Source organism: Myxocyprinus asiaticus, chromosome 9 (genome assembly GCF_019703515.2).
Source record: "Myxocyprinus asiaticus isolate MX2 ecotype Aquarium Trade chromosome 9, UBuf_Myxa_2, whole genome shotgun sequence".
Classification (NCBI taxonomy): Eukaryota; Metazoa; Chordata; class Actinopteri; order Cypriniformes; family Catostomidae; genus Myxocyprinus; species Myxocyprinus asiaticus.
The window spans coordinates 1537501-1555000 of record NC_059352.1 but is presented as its reverse complement, the minus strand read 5'-3'; the positions used below and the strand labels follow the sequence as shown (position 1 = coordinate 1555000).

General features: G+C 39.6%; 1 protein-coding gene across 6 annotated transcripts in view; it reads left to right on the top strand.

The window, feature by feature from the left end:
- LOC127445769 (rho GTPase-activating protein 9-like) overlaps window positions 1-17500 on the top strand; it is a 78606-nt gene that overhangs the window by 16799 nt on the left and 44307 nt on the right. For all 6 annotated transcript variants that reach the window (XM_051706081.1, XM_051706082.1, XM_051706080.1 and 3 more), the window contains 3 exons: window positions 501-998; window positions 4070-4401; window positions 16028-16231. In XM_051706081.1, the coding sequence (XP_051562041.1) occupies window positions 602-998; window positions 4070-4401; window positions 16028-16231 (933 nt within the window). In that variant the 5' untranslated portion in view covers window positions 501-601. The remainder of the gene's footprint in view (window positions 1-500; window positions 999-4069; window positions 4402-16027; window positions 16232-17500) is intronic.

Below are 17500 nucleotides of genomic sequence, written 5' to 3'. Positions count from 1 at the left end.
GATGTGCTCGTCCATAGACATTCAGTCTAATGTTCAGTTCAAGCACCACCCTCAATATTTCATTGAATATCTCGGCCTCTGAGTGGACTACAAGCTCAATCTAGGTGTCATTAGAAAGCTGAGATCCTCCCCAAATCATTTGATATATGATTTGTCCATTTATGTGCTATGTGAAGGACTTTTATTTTCATATAAATATTTCTACCCCATTACCTCAAGGGGGCGCTAATTTTCAACGTGAATGTTTTGAGGCCTTATTTTGTTATTTTAAGTAACATAAATGCAGAAGTGGTGGTTATCACTGAAAAGTTCAGATTCTAACCTTTCAAATGATACCTCATATGCCTGACTTATGTACACGGAGACTTTAACATTTTAAGCATAATTTGTTTTGCGATATAGCACACCCCTTTGGAGTTTAAGGTGTTAAACCACATTTTTACATGATATCTAATTTTTATCATGTTTTTAACACATTTCTCCTCTGCACTCTTTTTTAGATCATGACACTTATGGTGTCGCCTGGCGCTGCCCGCCTCTTGTCTAGAACTGATGGTATCTGTGACCGACCACTGCCCGCTCTGTGCCCATTCTGAGAATCATGCTGTCCGGCAGCTGGCGTCGAGGGACCATCGTGCCCTCTTTGAGCAGCCCTATTGGGGGTAAAGGTGGGTCGGGGGCCGGATCCAGACTGGGGAGTCCTGTGGTACTGGAAGCGCTGTATGACTACTCATACCGCGGTGCAGACGGGCGCTCGGTGTCCATACACGAGGGTGAGCGATTCCTGCTTCTAAAGAAGACGAATGCAGACTGGTGGCAAGCGAGGAGTGTCGGGGTGGGCGTTAAGGCCAAACCGATATATGTGCCCGCCACATACGTCATAGAGTTGCCCGTCAGCAAGTTCTGCCCCTTGCAGCCCAACAGGCAATCAGAAAGTGACAGATTTAAGATGATTCCACGTGGTTCACTCACGCCCTGCATGCAAAAAGACTGCTCAGGTATAAATATATCATGATTTATATATTGTGTGTATATGTGTGTGTGTGTCTATAATGTTTATTAATGTTTTAGCAATAAAAACCAATATTAAATATGTGCATAGACACACAATTCACCTATAAATGTAAATTCTGTCATCATTTACTCACCCTCATGTCACTTCTTCTGTAGAATTCAAAAGCAGATGTTTAGCAGAATGTTCACGCTGCTGTTTTCCATACAATGAAAGAATACAAAGAAAAGAGACTGTCAAGCTCCAAAAGTGCAAAAGGCACCATAAAAGTAGTCCATGTGACTTGTGTGATGTATTCCAAGTCTTCTGAAGTCATACAATGGCTTTGTGTAAAAAACAGACAAAAATATACTCAATAAATTCACTGGAAATTCTCATTTGTGCTCACGTATATTCAAATATGTCACGAGAAGTCACGTTGCATCATGTTTGACGTCAATGATGCCAAACTTTAGATCCTAGTTTCGATATATTTGTATTTTTTAAGTGTTTCTAATTTTATTTCTCGATGATACACTGGGTCTCTCTTATACATTTGACGAAGTTTCAATTAGTGCTGGGGAAAAATATGCATTTTCAGAATGATTGCAATGATGATTTGATTTTTAAAGTCCCAACAGCAATCTTTTACTTTCACTTTAAAGTTTATGTCAGTTGGGGGCCTGGGTATCTCAGCGAGTATTGACGCTGACTACCACCCCTGGAGTCACGAGTTCGAATCCAGGGCATGCTGAGTGACTCCAGCCAGGTCTCCTAAGCAACCAAATTGGCCCGGTTGCTAGGGAGGGTAGAGTCACATGGGGTAACCTCCTCGTGGTCGCTATAATGTGGTTCTCGCTCTCAGTGGGGCACGTGGGTGGACGGCAGTGTCGAGGACCCTGCGACGGGAATCCCTCCTCCTTCCCGGGTTTCGGCACCAGTGTAAGGGGGTTCAGTGGAAAGGAGGCGGCGAGAACTGGCTTAATAATATAAATAATAATTTAATAAACAACTTAAACACAACACACAACCAAAAACACACAGTACAGCTGTCTGTAATTCTCTCTCTCTCTCGAGCTGTCGTCCCCGGCCGCCTTTATCCCTCGCACGCCCCATCAGGCTGATTGGGGACCGGGTGTGTCTCATTCCAGCCCGGCCCCGCCCTCCTCGGCTCTACAAAGATATTAACAGTTGTTTTCAGAGAAATCTAAATTTAGTGAGGTTTATGCTTAAAACAAGAAAAAAATATTTGCCAAAGAGGTAAGAAAAATAAACTTAATTTGTCTAAATGTTTTCTTCTTGTTTTAAGCTTAAACCTCACAAAATCTCACCTAGCAACCGGGCCTATTTGGTTGCTTAGGAGACCTGGCTGGAGTCACTCTGCACGCCCTGGATTCAAACTCACGACTCCAGGTGTGATAGTCAGCGTCAATACTCACTGAGATACCCAAGCCCCCCATTATCTGTATAATTAAAATATACCTAAATGAATAGGAATTAAGTCAAATAGTATTGACATTGAGAAGTCTGTATCAATACCCAGCCCTAGTTTCAAATGCAATCCAATTATGATATTGAGGTGCATTGCAATGTTTTTAAACGTGACATGTACAGTTGCAATCAAAATTATTCAACCCCCCTGACCAGCAATACATTCTGGTGATGTGAATAAAAACACATCAACTAAAACCTCAGTAAACAGTCAAAGTAAGTTTGAATACACATTTGAGTGATTCTGAGAACAGAGTTCAGTTTACCCACATTTTAAAATAAAAAATAACTAATTCTCTCCACAAATGTCGTAAACAATATTCAACCCCCAAAGTCAATCATTTGCGGAGCATCCTTTATCCTTAATAACATCAAATAAATGTTTCAGGTAAGTGCTCTCAGGTTTCGGACACTTTACACATTTCTCATGAGCAAAAGCTTCCGGCTCATTGATATTCTTTGGTTTCTGTGTTGCCACTGTTTCCTTGAAATCCCAACAAAGGTTTGCAATGGGATTTTAATGATGGACTGAAAGGGCCATTTAAGGACATGACCTATCCCTGAACCAGATTTTGGACAACTTGGATGTATCCTTGGTGTTATTGTCTTGATGGAAATTCCAGTGATCACCGAGCTTCAATTTACACACTGAAGGCATCTTTTCATGCCAAAATGGCCCGATACCTGAAAGAATCCATGGTGTCAGTCACATAGTCAGGATAGCCGTTTCCTGCTGCTGCAAAACACCCCCATAACAGGACTGACCCACCTCCACGCTTGACTGTGGGGATGGTGTCATTCTTGTCATCACCTTGACCCATGGGTGTAAAACTCATTTTCTGTTTAGTGTCATACGTCTATAAAACCTTCTTCCAGGACTCCACGGGTCTTTCCTAATTACTTCTTGAATATTCAAGTCAACATTTCCCTTGGTGAAGTTTTGCTTTCTTCCACACCCCAAGAAGGTTGCTGTTGTACCATAATTAAAAAAATGTATGAATGGTGCTGCCAACTTTGTGTATTGGAAATTGAAGTGCCTTGGAAATTTACATTTAGCCATTTCTTGTGTAATGAAATAATCTCCTCGATTAGCTTTTGAGACAGCTTATTTTTAATTGCATTTTTTGCATAGAAATACATTTTTGCTTACAACGCTAAACTTAAATAAGTGCCATTGCAGATTGATGACTTAATTTTGTTTTAAAACAATTACTTGTGTAGCCTTACATATTAACAGCTACATGCAATAGGGGTTGAATAATTATGACATGGCTATATTTAAAAAAAATCCTGCTATTTAGAAATATTAGGTTATATATTCACACTATGACTTTGAATGTGTCACTCCACTGATATAGATGTAAAGTTGAAAAATTCTGGGTCATCAGAAAAGCTTACCTTTGTAAATCCTTACTGTCTTGGGGGGGGGTTGAATAATGTCGATTGCAACTGTATAAGGATATGCATCGTATGGTAAGGCAGTTGGAGAAACCCAGCCCTTGTGTCGAGCAAGCCACAACATTTTTTATTTGACGTTTTGAGTGAATTTTCATGCTTTGTCCTGGTTTTCTTTCTTTGTTTCTTAAGTGCCTGATAAGCAGCTCTGTCGTTCTATGGAGAATCTCAACAGCAGCAGTGCTTTGATGGACACACGTGTTGGTGGAGTGTCTGTAAGAGGGCATTTCCTATCATTACCACTCTCTGGTTCCTCTGCATCGCCCTCGGGTCACCTCACGGTTCCAGGAGGGTTTCTGAGTCCTGGAGGCCCAATCGCACGCAGCCAAAGCTCCAGTCATCTACCCCAGAACCCGTACCAGGACACAAACTGCTCTAAACCTAGTATAACCGGCCCCAGCAAATTCTACAGCCAATGGGACATGAGCAGCACTGCACACCGACATACAGAGGGAAACATACAGGTAACACACACAACAATTTAGTGTCATTTTTTGGGGGAATGTTAAAATACTTTCTCATATCTCAGTTTAGAGTTCATAGTCAACTATCAATAATTCATTCAGGGTTTTTTTGGCTAGTTCCTCGAAAAAAAATCACATTACTAATTACTTTTGTTACTTTCTAAAACGCTTTTCACAGAAAAGCTTTCAGTGTTAATAAACATTATTTTTTAAATATGTGCAACCCAAGTAAAGTATTTCACTTAATCAAAAGAGTGTTAACTATGATGCTTTCTGAGCATTGATCTGTTTGTTTGAACACCTGAACAGAAAACTTCTGATTCAACCAATGGGGTGACTTTGGGGCGGGACTATCGGTTTTCTGACCAATGGAAGATGGGGGAATGTTCGGGAAATTTGTTTGGAAACACACTGCACCTTTTAATTTAATTACAATAGAAACTGATAAAGACACAGTTGTAGCTGGTCTCCAGTATATGTTGTATTTTAGATGCTGGTGCATGATAATTACATTTGGCTGACGATTAATTGTCATTCAAATAATTGCGATTATGATGATTAATTGTCGTATATACAAATTATCATACTATTTAATGTGTATTTGTGCTTCATACACCTTATGAAGTCATTTATTCAAGTTTAACTTTGAATCATGTAATAAAATAGGGATGTTTTTTCTTTAAAACTTAAAAACAAATGGAAATTATCGCACAGTTCATGTTAGTTCAGAATACTTTAACTAATGTATAAAACACATACAACTTTTAATTAAAAAAAGTTATTAGGATATGCTGAAATTTTCATTAACCAAGATTAATACATGCTGTAAAAATATTATTCATTGTAATTTCATATGAACTATTATCGTTAACTAATGTTAACAAACAGAAACTTATTGTAAAGCATTACCATTATATTATATTATATTATATGGGTTTTTGTTAAATGTGAGCCAAAATCATCACAATTAAAAGAACCAAAGACTTAAACTACTTCAGTCTGTGTGCACTGAATTTATTTAATATACGAGTTTCACAATTTGAGTTGAATTACTGAAATAAATGAACTTTTCCACGACATTCTAATTTATTGAGATGCACCTGTACTTAATCAAAAGATTAGGACATGAGATACAAATGGAAATCCGTCCCAGTAATCTCTATAAAATGATTTTTAAAAATCCCTTTACAAGAATGCATGGAAAGGTCATGGAAATGTATTGGTCAAAAAGTATGGGACCGTGCAGCCATCATTAATCAGCTTGTATCAGTATGGAAATTCATGCTGTTGTGAGCTCGTCTCTTCTGCAGGGACGGGTGACACTCATCGGCTGAGAGCTGTAATGAGGCGTTACATTTTACGAGTGACTTATGAATGGAATATTTGCATCTATTACACTCTTTACCATGTTCTTATGCATTCTCATTACTATGCAAATAATGTCTTCAATTCTCTTTTGCTATATCTTTCACTCTGACTGTCACATTATGGCTCTGTTCTAAAACCCAGTGAGCTGCCTACCTAGACAGGATCTTTTAAAGGCCTTTTCTGCTTGCCGTTTTTTACCCAATATTTGTGTGATGATACTGTATTTTTATGCTTATGAGAGAATTATGTGTTAGCTTAGCAGCATGCTACCGTCAAACTCAGTTCAGTTCTACTCAATCCTGACTATCAATTCTCAGTGAAGTCTCCTGTGTGCTTCATGATGAACACTAGTTGCGTGGATTGTTGAGTTGCTGCCTATGTAGAATGTTCTGAATCAGTCCAAATTAGGTTTCATTTGAGTTAGAATGCTGCCTGTGTAGTCTGTAGACAACAAGGCAGCTCAATAGGTTTAATAACAGAGCCTAGTTTCTGGTTTCCTCGTGTCTTTAAACTCAGTAATCAGGGATTAAAGCCACATTCAGGTCAAAAGCGACTCAGTTCACACAAAACACTTGAACACATACAATCTATCTATCATCTGTCTGTCTGTCTATTATCTATCTGTCTGTCTGTCTGTCATCACTTTTCTCTCTGTCTATCTGTCTGTCGATCTGTCTGTCTGTCTGTTTGTCTGTCATCACTTTCTTTTCTATCTGTCTATCTATCTATCTGTCTGTCTGTCTGTCTGTCTGTAATCACTTTCTTTTCTATCTGTCTATCTATCTATCTATCTATCTATCTATCTATCTATCTGTCTGTCTGTTTGTCTGTCTGTCATGCTAAAACATGCTAGCAACATGGTAGCATTGCCTAGCTACATGCTTAAACATGCTGGCAACATGTTAGCAATGCCTAGCTACATGTTAAAACATGCTAGAAACATGTAGCTAGGCAATGCTACCATGTTGCTAGCATGTTTAAGCATGTAGCTAGGCAATGCTACCATGTTGCTAGCATGTTTAAGCATGTAGCTAGGCAATGCTACCATGTTGCTAGCATGTTTAAGCATGTAGCTAGGCAATGCTACCATGTTGCTAGCAATACCTAGCTACATGCTAAAACATGCTAGAAACATGTTAGCAATGCCTAGCTACATGCTATTACATGTTAGTACCATCTATCTATCATCATCTGTATCTCTGTCTGTCTGTCACCTCTTTCTATTCTATCTATCTATCTATCTATCTATCTATCTATCTATCTATCTATCTATCTGTCTGTCATGCTAAAACATGCTAGCAACATGCTAGCAACATGTTAGCAATGCCTAGGTACATGATAAAACATGATAGCAACATGTTAGCAATGCCTAGCTACATGCTAAAACAGGCTAGAAACATGTTAGCAATGCCTAGCTACATGCTATAACATGCTAGTACTATGATAGAATTGCCTAGCTACATGTTAAAACATGCTAACAATGACTATCAACATGCTAGCAACACCTTGCTTCATGATAAACATGCTAGAAAAATGCTAGCAATGCCTAGCTACATGCTAAAACATTCTAATAATGCCTAGAAACATGCTAGCATTGCCTAGCTACATATTAAAACATGCTAGCAACATGCTACCATATCCTAGCAACATGCTAAAACAATGATAGTTACACTTATCTATCTATCTATCTATCTATCTATCATAATCTGTATCTCTGTCTGTCTGTCTGTCTGTAAAACTCCAAGCTTTTAAACTTTTTTTTAAAACTTTCAGACAATGCTTTTTCAAGCCATCATAAAGTTTGTCTACAAACTTTTCAATCTAGTTTTTATTGTTATTGTAATTTTAAAAAATGTATTAAATTAGAAACATCCAAAAAGTAGCATTTTGGACTCAAGACTTGTGAACCCCACAGTATGCATACACACACACACTCACAGACACACACATGTTGGTGCAGCTATCATTATGAGGACTCTCCATAGACATAATGATTTTTATACTGTACAAACTATAGATTCTATCCCCTAACCCTAACCCTACCCCTAAACCTAACCCTCACAAAAAACTTTCTGCATTTTTACATTTTCAATAAAACATCGTTTAGTATGTTTTTAAGCTATTTAAATTATGGGGACACTAGAAATGTCCACAATTTATAATAAACCACATTTATAGCATAATACCCTTGTAATTACCAGTTTATAACCTAAAGAAAGTCCTCAAACCACCCAAACCCGCCCACACTCACACACACACACACACACACACACACACACACACACACACAAATACACAAAATAAACTGATTTAAACCCAAATATTTCACAGAAGTGCTGGATTGTGAATTTTAAACAAGCTCTTTAGTAGATCCTTAAAAATAATCCCTACTGAGAGCTGCGATCGTGGTGTGCCAGGAAAATACTTTTTCTAGCCGATCAAGAACAGATGAGCCGTTACACAACACACACAGCGGTACCAGTCTGTGCCTGACGGACCTGCCCGCCTGTGATCAGGGCTGAGCTAAAGAGGTCGGCCAACAGCATCACTTGTTTCTCCTAAAATTGCCTGGGAGAAAAAATAATAGACACAAATGAGTCAATTTGCTCTTGGGAGAATTTGATGAGACATTTTGAGACAAACTGTGCTCTGCGCTTTTCTACATAAAGTAGCTGAACACACCTGATTAGTAGCGTTATTGGTTTAATGATAGACATAGCATTACAGTCCTATAGCCGAATTTAGAATATTGTCATGTACACTGAAAAAGCATTTTCTTAAAAAAAAAACCCTAGGAACAATTTCACAGAAATTGCTAGCAAATTTAACAAACCATATTTTCAAGTAAAGACTACAAACAAATCTTGGTGGTTTTAAATGAGAAATTCTCAAGTAAAGTTTACATTGCAATATTCTGTTTCAAGTAAACTTTACTCATTTGCTTGTACATTTTACTTAAGCAGTGCTTTTAAAAGTGTACTAGCATTTCAGTGCATTTTAACATACTTAGTCATGTACCACATGACACCTCAATGCATGCTATGTAATCTTTTAGGCAACAATATCTTGCTTTAATGGTGAAAGAAACAAAATCCGGAGCTGTGCACAGAAACCTAAAGACTTACTGCACAAAACCCGATGATGGTATCAATCAACAGATCATCTTTTTGATCATGAACGGGTAATTTTGAGTAGAAAATTAACTTCGCAACTTTACTAAACAAGAAGTTCCTAAATGTGACAACAAAGTCAACAATAAAAACGGTGTAATTTAACTTGCAAACAGTGAAACCATGCAAGCTCATGAATTATTCAACCCTGTTGCATGCTGGGAACCCCATCTTCGAAAAATTATGTAATTTAATTTACCTGTGAAATTTACTCAAATTAGTGGATTAATCTGACAAGATTTTCTACTTTAGGATTAGATAGTATTTAGGATGATGATGCATTGTAAAGATAACAAACAATCATAAATAATATTTATTTATAAGCTAGAGCATGTTTGAATTAAGTACAAATGTAGAATTTACTTCATATTTTCAAATTCACGCTTAAACTTATGTGTTTGATGTAAAAAGTACTTTTATTTTTTTCTGCTATGTTTAATTCACCAAAAAAAATAATTTCAGCGTAGAGAACTCGGAAGAGGTGAAAATACTATAAATACTATAAATACAAAATTGCATGTGTATGCAAGTACTAAACAATACCACGTTTATTTTAATCTCCTACAGTGGCCCCAAAAAGTATATGGACAATTCTTGCATGTATAAGCGATAAAAGCTTGTGCATGTTTGTTGTGCATTTGCATGTGTTTCCAGGGTGTGACTGACACTCAAACGCGCTCATGCCCAAACACTCACATATATAAAAATACACATACTGTAGGTGCCCTCAGTGGAAAAATGTTTAGGTCTTTGTTTCAACTGCCAGCTGTTTCCCCTACAACACACAGTCACAATTCAAGCAAATTAACCCTAACCCTAACTGACTGACTTTTATTCAACCTAGAGAAAGACGCATGCTGTAATTCTGCATAGACTACAGGTGCTAAAGAACAAAAAGAACTTTGGTGGTACAGTGATGGTATTAGATGGTAATACTATGGTACTTTGATATATACCATGGTACTGAATGATCACCATATACAGGTACCATGGTATTTATGTGGTACTACAAGGTGCTTCAAACCATTCAAACATTTAATTCCACTGGTTACATTTGTGACATTTGTGACAAAAGGTGGCTCCAAAAAAAACTGTAACTGAGAAAAATTTGGTGTTGATACGACAAAGTAATCAAAAGTTATAGCATTACAAAAATTATTTATCCTAGTCTACAAAAACGTCTCCAAACAAATAAAACATAATAATTGTACATAAGAATTACACATGTAAACACAACAATGACTAAAGGTTTGCATAGCATGCAGACATGATTTTAGTAATGAGATTTCACAGAATGAGTTTCATTCTGTGTCATTTGAGTCATCATTGAGTCTGTGTCATGTATTTGGCGCCATCTCCTGGTGGTCATATGTAACATTGTGCTTCATGTGGATTATCTAATGATCTATACATCTGATTATCTTGTGTGTGGACTCCTTTGAAAGATAATCACCTCCTCTAAGTAAGAGGAGTGCTATTGTGCTATTTTATGTTCCATTTATTTTTTGTGAAGTTATAAGGGAAAATGTGGCGTATAAGCAACACCAACATAATTGTCAAAGACATTTACTTAGCTATTACTCGCTATATTTTTGTCATTGAGTAAAACAAATAATCTGGTTGTATTCTACTCTTTGAGAGCTTTCCAACAACATATGACACATGACTATTTTATCAGTTTGATGTTTTTACTGATTGCAATAATATGTACAGTGCAACATTTTTCATAAATTATCATAACAGAACGCTTCTGATTTGTCTGCAAATTTTAAAGCACTTGTTCAGTTTTAGTCATAATGCATACATGCATTGGAAAGTAGAGCTTCTAAGCTTTCAAGCGATACCTGTTTTGTGTTGGTGAAGACTGTAGTTATTAATATTTTAACAATAATTTTTTTTATCGCGGGCCCGCTGGCTTAAAGGGTTAAAGGTCTAAAAAGAGTTATATATTTTACACAAAGTTGTCAAGTATAAATGATCTTGATGCCATGAGAAAATGTTTACACAGTTGGCACAATTGGAGTCAATATTCCATAAAAAGAAGATATTAAAATTAGTGCTGTCGAGACGCTAGTGCGCATGCGTATGGACTAGATGTGTTTGTTCAGTGCTTCTCTCCGAGACCTCGACAAAATTGTTATTATACCGTGTTTTATTCACTTACGGGCCATTAGTGTGTGCCTACTTTCTCTATTTAAGCTAAGTCTAAAAAACTAGTGCTGTCAGTCGATTAAAAAATATTTAATCACGATTAATCACGTGATTTTTCATAGTTAATTGTGATTTAATTGCAGATTTTGAAAGTGCTGAAATTTGACTCTATATATACTTCTATTCCTGTCAAAATGCATTTAGTTCCTTCTTAGAAAAGAAAAGAATATATAACAATGTAATGCTTTAACATTATTCATAGAGACAGGCCAAAGGGAGGAACCTTGTTCTTGTAAGTGCTGTCTTGAAAGAAAAAATTGAAAGAGGTACTTCCTGTGATCTCTGTGGGTGGGAATATGAAAATAGGAATCTCGGAGGTCCACCGTGGTGAACCAGTGCCCCTGCCTTATACTCGTGAAGAGGGTTGACAGGTTCAACATGTGGAAAGGTAGTTGTTTTAGGTACCGGTTGAACCTTTTCAGATTCAAGATGGGACGCCAGCCCCCATCCTTTTTTGGAATGAGAAAGTAGGTGGAATAAAACCCCTGCCCTACCAACTGTGAGGGCAGGAGTGTTACTGCTCCTTTTCACAAAAGTGTTGAGACCTCTGCTGAGAGGGATTTGCACTCCGCATTTCCTCCCAAGACTTTTGGGACAATACCCCGGTAGCGTGGGGGCTTGGCTCTGAACTGGAGCCTGTACCCTGAACCTAGGGTATTGAGCACCCAAGGGCACTGGGTACACTGGCACCAGTGAGCCAGATGCTGAGGTGTAAAGTGAGACACCGGAGGCTGACAGCCGTCATTGCTGAGACCGGCGTCCCATAGGTCGCATGTCTGCCGGCTTTGCCGGATGCTGCTGGCGAAAGGAGTGACGACTCCCCTGGCTCAGGTTAGCTGAGGATCTCTGGATCGAAGTCCGCTGTGAACCTCCCCAGCCCTGAATAGACGAGGCTGAATGGCCCCAGCCTCCAGCTGCCATAGGCCACCCTTTCGCCTGTCCACCGCACGTCAGCTCCCTTGCCTTGCGTGATTGTTCTAGGGCCAGTGGGCCAAAGACTTCCCCTGGCACAACCGGAGCGACCACCACTGCAGCACAATCCTGGTCAGACACATTTGATTGAGACAGCCAAACCTGGTGGCACGCTTGGACCACTGAAGCCATGGACTGGCCAAGTGCCCCAGCATGTGCACTGGTACCCCGGATCAGCATGTCCACCACTCGCAGCATCTCCGGTATTTCATCAATGGGAGCAATGGACCCCAAGTCCTGTAACAAGCCCTCCAAATAGACCAGCAAGAGGGAACTTGTACCAGAAAGTCTCGCAGCCATAGACGATTCCTGGTACGCTTTACGCAGCTGAACATCCACAACCATGCAGCGCTTGTCTGGATGAGTTGTATCTTTACCTGCCCTTGCTGTTGCTCCAGCCAACATAGCAAATGTAGGCCCCTCCACATTGGCCAGCTGTGTCTTGGGTAATGCGCTAGTGCTAGGTGCCTTCCAGGAGGATTGTAGCTCCGCCACAAAATCAGGAAGGATCAGCAACTCCTCCGATTTTCGGCGCTGGGAGCCTCTATCAAAAACCGATGTCGTAGATACAGAGGCCGATACCGGCACCTAAGCGTGCTCTGCCACTCTAGAAATCACAGCTTTATCTGATGGATCCAGAGGTGCTGGATCTGAGGCCTGGGAAGTATCTTCATCCAGCTCAGAATCTGAAAGATCCTCTGGGTCCATCCTCGGAGGGCCATCCCCCCCATCCCACGTTTCTGAGGCTGCTAAGGACAGCTCATCAGGATGGAGATGGGGACGCTTAGCTGCTGATTTCCCTGTGTCCGCCACACCAGTTGGCAACTGTTGTGCACACAAAAGCCCCTGCAATGTGTCCTGCATTACCTGCATTTGGCACTGCAGATGTTCCACATGCACTTCCACATGCTTGCGCTTGCGGGTGTGTTTTTTTCCTTTTGGCTTGTGCCTTCCATCATCCTCCCCTCCATCTTCCCACTCCGGCTGACTTATTTCTTGGCTGGAAGGAACGTTTGGAGGTGAATTACTGTCCTGCTGCATTCTTATCACTTCCACAAGGCAATGTGCCTGGAGAAAAGTGAGAGTATGGCGAAGCTTAATTAATTAATTCCCCGCTGATGGAGCGGAACCAGTGCTGCATCCATGCACTTGGTAAAAGTACGAGGAAGAAGAGGCTCTCAGAGGCTGTCTCAATTATCCTAATTTTATATACAGGTGCATCTCAATAAATTAGAATGTCGTGGAAAAGTTCATTTATTTCAGTAATTCAACTCAAATTGTGAAACTCGTATATTAAATAAATTCAGTGCACACAGACTGAAGTAGTTTAAGTCTTTGGTTCTTTTAATTGTGATGATTTTGGCTCACATTTAACAAAAACCCACCAATTCACTATCTCAAAAAATTAGAATACATCATAAGACCAATAAAAAAAACATTTTTAGTGAATTGTTGGCCTTCTGGAAAGTATGTTCATTTACTGTATATGTACTCAATACTTGGTAGGGGCTCCTTTTGCTTTAATTACTGCCTCAATTCGGCGTGGCATGGAGGTGATCAGTTTGTGGCACTGCTGAGGTGGTATGGAAGCCCAGGTTTCTTTGACAGTGGCCTTCAGCTCATCTGCATTTTTTGGTCTCTTGTTTCTCATTTTCCTCTTGACAATACCCCATAGATTCTCTATGGGGTTCAGGTCTGGTGAGTTTGCTGGCCAGTCAAGCACACCAACACCATGGTCATTTAACCAACTTTTGGTGCTTTTGGCAGTGTGGGCAGGTGCCAAATCCTGCTGGAAAATGAAATCAGCATCTTTAAAAAGCTGGTCAGCAGAAGGAAGCATGAAGTGCTCCAAAATGTCTTGGTAAACGGGTGCAGTGACTTTGGTTTTCAAAAAACACAATGGACCAACACCAGCAGATGACATTGCACCCCAAATCCTCACAGACTGTGGAAACTTAACACTGGACTTCAAGCAAGTTGGGCTATGAGCTTCTCCACCCTTCCTCCAGACTCTAGGACCTTGGTTTCCAAATGAAATACAAAACTTGCTCTCATCTGAAAAGAGGACTTTGGACCACTGGGCAACAGTCCAGTTCTTCTTCTCCTTAGCCCAGGTAAGACGCCTCTGACGTTGTCTGTGGTTCAGGAGTGGCTTAACAAGAGGAATACGACAACTGTAGCCAAATTCCTTGACATGTCTGTGTGTGGTGGCTCTTGATGCCTTGACCCCAGCCTCAGTCCATTCCTTGTGAAGTTCACCCAAATTCTTGAATCGATTTTGCTTGACAATCCTTATAAGGCTGCGGTTCTCTCGGTTGGTTGTGCATCTTTTTCTTCCACACTTTTTCCTTCCACTCAACTTTCTGTTAACATGCTTGGATACAGCACTCTGTGAACAGCCAGCTTCTTTGGCAATGGATGTTTGTGGCTTACCCTCCTTGTGAAGGGTGTCAATGATTGTCTTCTGGACAACTGTCAGATCAGCAGTCTTCCCCATGATTGTGTAGCCTAGTGAACCAAACTGAGAGACCATTTTGAAGGCTCAGGAAACCTTTGCAGGTGTTTTGAGTTGATTAGCTGATTGGCATGTCACCATATTCTAATTTTTTGAGATAGTGAATTGGTGGGTTTTTGTTAAATGTGAGCCAAAATCATCACAATTAAAAGAACCAAAGACTTAAACTACTTCAGTCTGTGTGCACTGAATTTATTTAATACACGAGTTTCACAATTTGAGTTGAATTACTGAAATAAATGAACTTTTCCACGACATTCTAATTTATTGAGATGCACCTGTATATAACTACATAAGTTTTAGAAAGTTAGTTAAAAAGAGAGTGTGCCAGCGGTATCGCATCTGTATTTGTAGGGGTTGATTGCGCACAAGTGGAGCACATTTAATTTGATATACGGTCTCCTGTCAGCTCACCCACTAGCGGGGTTGACCTACATGGTGGTGTGTTGACTGCAATGAAATAGAACAGGAGCCATCAAACATTGTGGATCATATTTGATACACATGGCGTTATAGGGTTAACACTTTTTTATCATTTAATACTTTATCGTTTGCTATTTTTTATTGGGTCTTATTAAGAACTGAGCAAAATTTGACTCTGTATTTTCACACATATTACAATTGTGACCAAAAATAAAGCTCAAACAATGACTAACTTTCTAAAACTCATGTAGTTTATTTCATAAGGCTTTCCAAGGAGGAAAATGCATGTCTTCACTTGGGATTAAATGGGTTTTAATATCATGGTATTGCTATACTACATGAAAAAAAATACACTACTACACTAATGCTTACTGTACATTTTTCTAATAGTTTCTTGCAGTTTATATCCAGTGTTGATAGAGAGGTACACCTGCTGTTTGTCTGTGGTATTTGTCATCAGCAGATATGAGTTATGTAATCCTGATGTTCACACTCTCACCTCAACCTGCCCTGGATGAATATCTCTCCATACGGAGAGTCTCCGTTGGTGATGTGCAGATTTACAGAGAATAAATTCACCGTAATCCACTGAAGTCAAAGCTTTTAAGTGCAGCTGTACCACAACCAGCCTAAAGCGCAGGAAGTGACATCAGCAAACCTTTTACATTTTGTCTGGTTGCTTCTAATGGTTCACCTCTCTGTCTCTCTATTGTTCATATTGTCATTCTCACTCACTTCCTCTTGACAGTTGTGGCTTCAAGCTCTTTTCTTACTTAGTGACGTGCACACATGTTCACACACACACACACACACACACACAATAATTAGGCTTGTATACACAAATAAGTCACATATTAAAAGGAAATATCAAAAATAGTTGCAAGCATAAATAGTCACCACAAACCATGTAATATTTACTGCACATCTCCTTCTTTCTCTGCTCTCATCTCCACCCTACATTTCCCAGAACTCTCTGTCGGAGCAAGGGAGGAGGCAGTGGGCGGAGCCTCCCAAGCCGTTACCGGGTCAACGCCCCCTGCAAACGATGCAGCTGTGGGATCAGTACCGTGACCCCAGTTCTGGACGCTTTTACTACGTCAACACCATTACGAAAGAGCGCTCGTGGAAACCTCCACGCCGATCCCGTGAGAGTAACGGTAGCCAAAACAAGGTGAGTGACCAGTCAGATCAAGGAATGCAACAACTGTTGCCCAATCAGACCAAGGCAGTGAGCTTTGTTGATAGCTCAGTGCCCACCCACTTTTTCAGTCGTCTTGGTTCCAGAAGTATTTTTACCATTCATTTTTTTCCATTTGGATTTCATAAAATCCTTCATAAAAGTGTTCTAAGCCATGAAACAAACCAACCAGCTCTGAGGTGAATCACAACATTACAAACTTTGATTTGAAGCAAAAAATGATTTGATAATCAGACAAAAAGACAAAGATGCATGACTGTGTACTTAAAGGGAAGGTTCCCCCAAAAATGAAAATTCAGTCATTGTTTACTCACCCGTGTGTTGTTATAACCCTATATGACTTTCTTTCTTTTTCTCAACACAAAGGGAGAAATTGTGAATAATGTTGTGCTCAGTGATGTCATACAATGGCAGTTTATGGTGACCACCTCTTCAAGCTTCAAAAGAACACAAAAGTATAATTCAGAAGTCTAATAAATTATTCCATGAGACTCATGATTGTTATGAAAGCATACGATAAGATTTGGTGAGAAACAAACTGAAACCTAATGTATTTAATGAAAATTCACTGACCGTTGATCTCCTGTGTGTGTTCATGATAGGACACAAGAGCAACAGTTCACGCAGCCCCCTCGCAACATTGGGGCGTTCAAGTGAAAACTCGTTTTGTTTATCTAAAAACAGGTCCTCCACAGTGATAGTGACAACAGAACACAACACAGCTACACAAAACAGAGAACAGAACTTACTAAACATGTCTGAAGAGTTTGTAGTCGAAGAATTGATGCATTTCTATGCCCAGCCTTATTTTTTTGAAAGTTTTTGGACCGGTGCCAGTTCACAGCGGATGGAGTTACCCGCACGATGCCAAAAATAGAAAACGATAGATAGAATGTACTGTTGCTCATCACTGCTGGTTAGGACAAAAACTCTTGATTACTATAGAAAATATACCTTTTATCATGTGTCGTTTGCCGTCAGGTTAGGACACAGTGTGACTGTGGCTGCCTGTAGCCTCATCTATGTTTCTGTTTGATTTCCGAGATTTCTGAGAAAAAAATAAGGCTGGGCATAGAAATGCATCAATTCTTCGACTACAAACTCGTCAGACATGTTTAGTAAGTTCTGTTCTCTGTTTTGTGCAGCTGTGTTGTGTTCTGTTGTCACTATCGCTGTGGAGGACCTGTTTTTAGATAAACAAAACGAGTTTTCGCTTGAACGCCCCAGTGTCGCGAGGGGGCT